Genomic DNA, 2,409 nt, shown 5'->3' on the forward strand with positions numbered 1-2,409 from the left:
CCTGATATTGGACATTGTGAGCTCAGGAATATAAATTGATGTTACCAAGATGGGAAATTAATACACACTGTGCTTTTTTTTCCTGGTCTATAGTTTTTTTTATTGGGTTTTCCAAGCAAGGCTTTTAATGAGATAGCATTAAATAATATATTAATAAATATATACTCTTTTTCTTTTGTTATGTTTTTGTCCCACATGGTTTTTTTAGTTGAAATTTTTTTAATGAGGCACATTCTTATTTAATGAACATCCAAGGAGGAGTGTTATGAGTGTTATCAAGTGTGGATGTTCATCTCCTCTTCTTTTTCAACTTCTCAACTCCTACTACTTCCACTAGGCATTAATCTTTTACTATTTCATTACTTCTTTACTATGCTTTTGATCTTGTAACTTACCCCTACTCACATTCATATGGTTTATTGTCCACTATCTATTATTTAAGTACAAGTGTAACTTATATGTAAGACTACACCTATAAATAGAGCATATCAGTGTATTGTGATGAAAGTAAAATGAGTGAAGAAATACAATATCATTCTTTCATTTTCTTATCTATATCTCTTCTCTAATATTTTTTTGTTGGTTAATTTCATAACAAAAATCAAATATTAACAATTGAAACCCAATAATCTCATAGTTGATTAAAAATCAGATTCTTTCCAAAACATAGCTAATAATCGATATATTATCTAATAAACTTAAATTAACTTAAAATTATACTATCTCCAGTCTTTAATATAAGACCATATTTGGTTTTTATTTTGATCCTAAATATAAGATCCCAATCCACTTTGTCTCTCATATTTATATATTTTTTCCAAAGTAGCCCTTCTAACAATGATAATTCTAGTCAATACACTTGATTAGTAAGGATACTTTAGAAAAGACAACACGTATTTAGGATAAATAACTAACTCAACTTATTTTTTTAATCTCTTCAAATTAGTCAATTGGTGGAGGTAGTATTAAACATGTATGAATAAGATGTGATAAAATATATAAACATTAAACTTTAATGCTATGATATATTCATCTAGAGATTGCCTGCCTATGTCACGGACCACCTTGCCGTTATCTTCCATATCACTTGATGACACTTGTGTGAAGCTGCAAAATTTCCATAAGCCTTCTTTCTCATATCTCAAGACACAGCTCCCTTAAATTCCAGTACTCTCTCTCCTCGGCCCACAGACCTCCTTCTATATGTCCACGCTATATGGAAAAAAATTGTTGTGGCGTGAGACATGAGTTTCTTGGAGATCACCGTCTTGTCCGTTGAAAGTCTCCACCGTCACTCCTCCCCTTGCACCGCCCTATTCTCCGCCTCCGTCACACCTTCCGTCAGGCTCACGAAGATGGCTCCTCCAACCAACGGCAATAAGCCCTCCCACGTGTACACCTCTGACGTAAATCACAAGTTCCGTGTATCAGTAGATTCCACCTTCTTCTCCGACAGATACTCCTCTCTACACCTTCAGCTCTACGCGAAGAGAAGACTACTTGGCCGGACTCAACTCGGCTGGTGTCTGATTCCGGTCACAGACATTGGATTCCTCCCCTCCGGTTCTGTCCGGTACCTGAGCTACCGTCTCCGAGACAAAGACGGTTGCAGGGGCCACGGCATCGTCAATTTATCTATCCGATTGGAGGGGGTAGCTCCGCCATCGGTATCTGCGGTGAACGCCTGCCAGACGGTGATTGGAATGCCGGTGACAGCGATTCGACGGACGGATGATTCGCTGGTTATGAAAGGAAGAGTGGGAGAAGAGAATCGAACGGCGGGAAGGAAAAGATGGTGAATTGATGATGCGGTGGGCCCACACAGAAATAAGACCTTCTGAGTTTTAACTGATTTGGAAATGTGGAAATCGAGAAAATTGAAAGGGATGAGTGGAAAGTGAATGGACGATTATTGGACATGCACGACAACTACATGGACATACATGGAATTAAAAAGAAAGATGCCACTTTTATTGATGTTAATATGTTATAGTTATCCCCATTGTCTGTTGTTTTTTCCGCAAAGAAAAATCCATTTCTTTCTTTTGTAATTTGTGGGTGGGTTTATGTTTCTGTATAGTCACTAGTTTTTCTTTTTTTACCAGCATATAGTCACTAGTTTGGCCCAGAGGAAAACCTGCGGCTTGATTTTTGTTAGAACTAACTTTGATGTGAATCACAGTATTTCTTTTTTTTTTTTTCCCTGGCCGGTATGTTAATCATGTCATGTGCGACATTTAAAATCTTTTGTTTTAATGAGATCAGAAATACGAGTTTTTTTTTTTTGGCCGTAACTATTAATTCCCATGAAAAGGATAAACCACTGATCACGTGTCTCAAATATTACTTTCAGTACCTAATATAATAACTACTTAATTAATTTACATATATTAATTAAATTAGTTAAAT

The 2,409-nt window shown here is 36.2% G+C and overlaps 1 protein-coding gene across 1 annotated transcript; it reads left to right on the plus strand.

The window, feature by feature from the left end:
* The first annotated feature begins 986 nt into the window (after positions 1-986).
* On the plus strand, positions 987-2,077 carry LOC114755940 (uncharacterized). The gene has a single exon (XM_028944836.1). It carries the CDS (start codon positions 1,245-1,247, stop codon positions 1,797-1,799), a length of 555 nt encoding a protein of 184 aa, XP_028800669.1. The 5' UTR covers positions 987-1,244; the 3' UTR covers positions 1,800-2,077.
* Positions 2,078-2,409: the final 332 nt, after the last annotated feature.

This window comes from Neltuma alba, unplaced genomic scaffold, assembly GCF_004799145.2.
Source record: "Neltuma alba isolate B1F8T4 unplaced genomic scaffold, ASM479914v2 tig00010350_pilon, whole genome shotgun sequence".
Lineage (NCBI taxonomy): Eukaryota > Viridiplantae > Streptophyta > Magnoliopsida > Fabales > Fabaceae > Neltuma > Neltuma alba.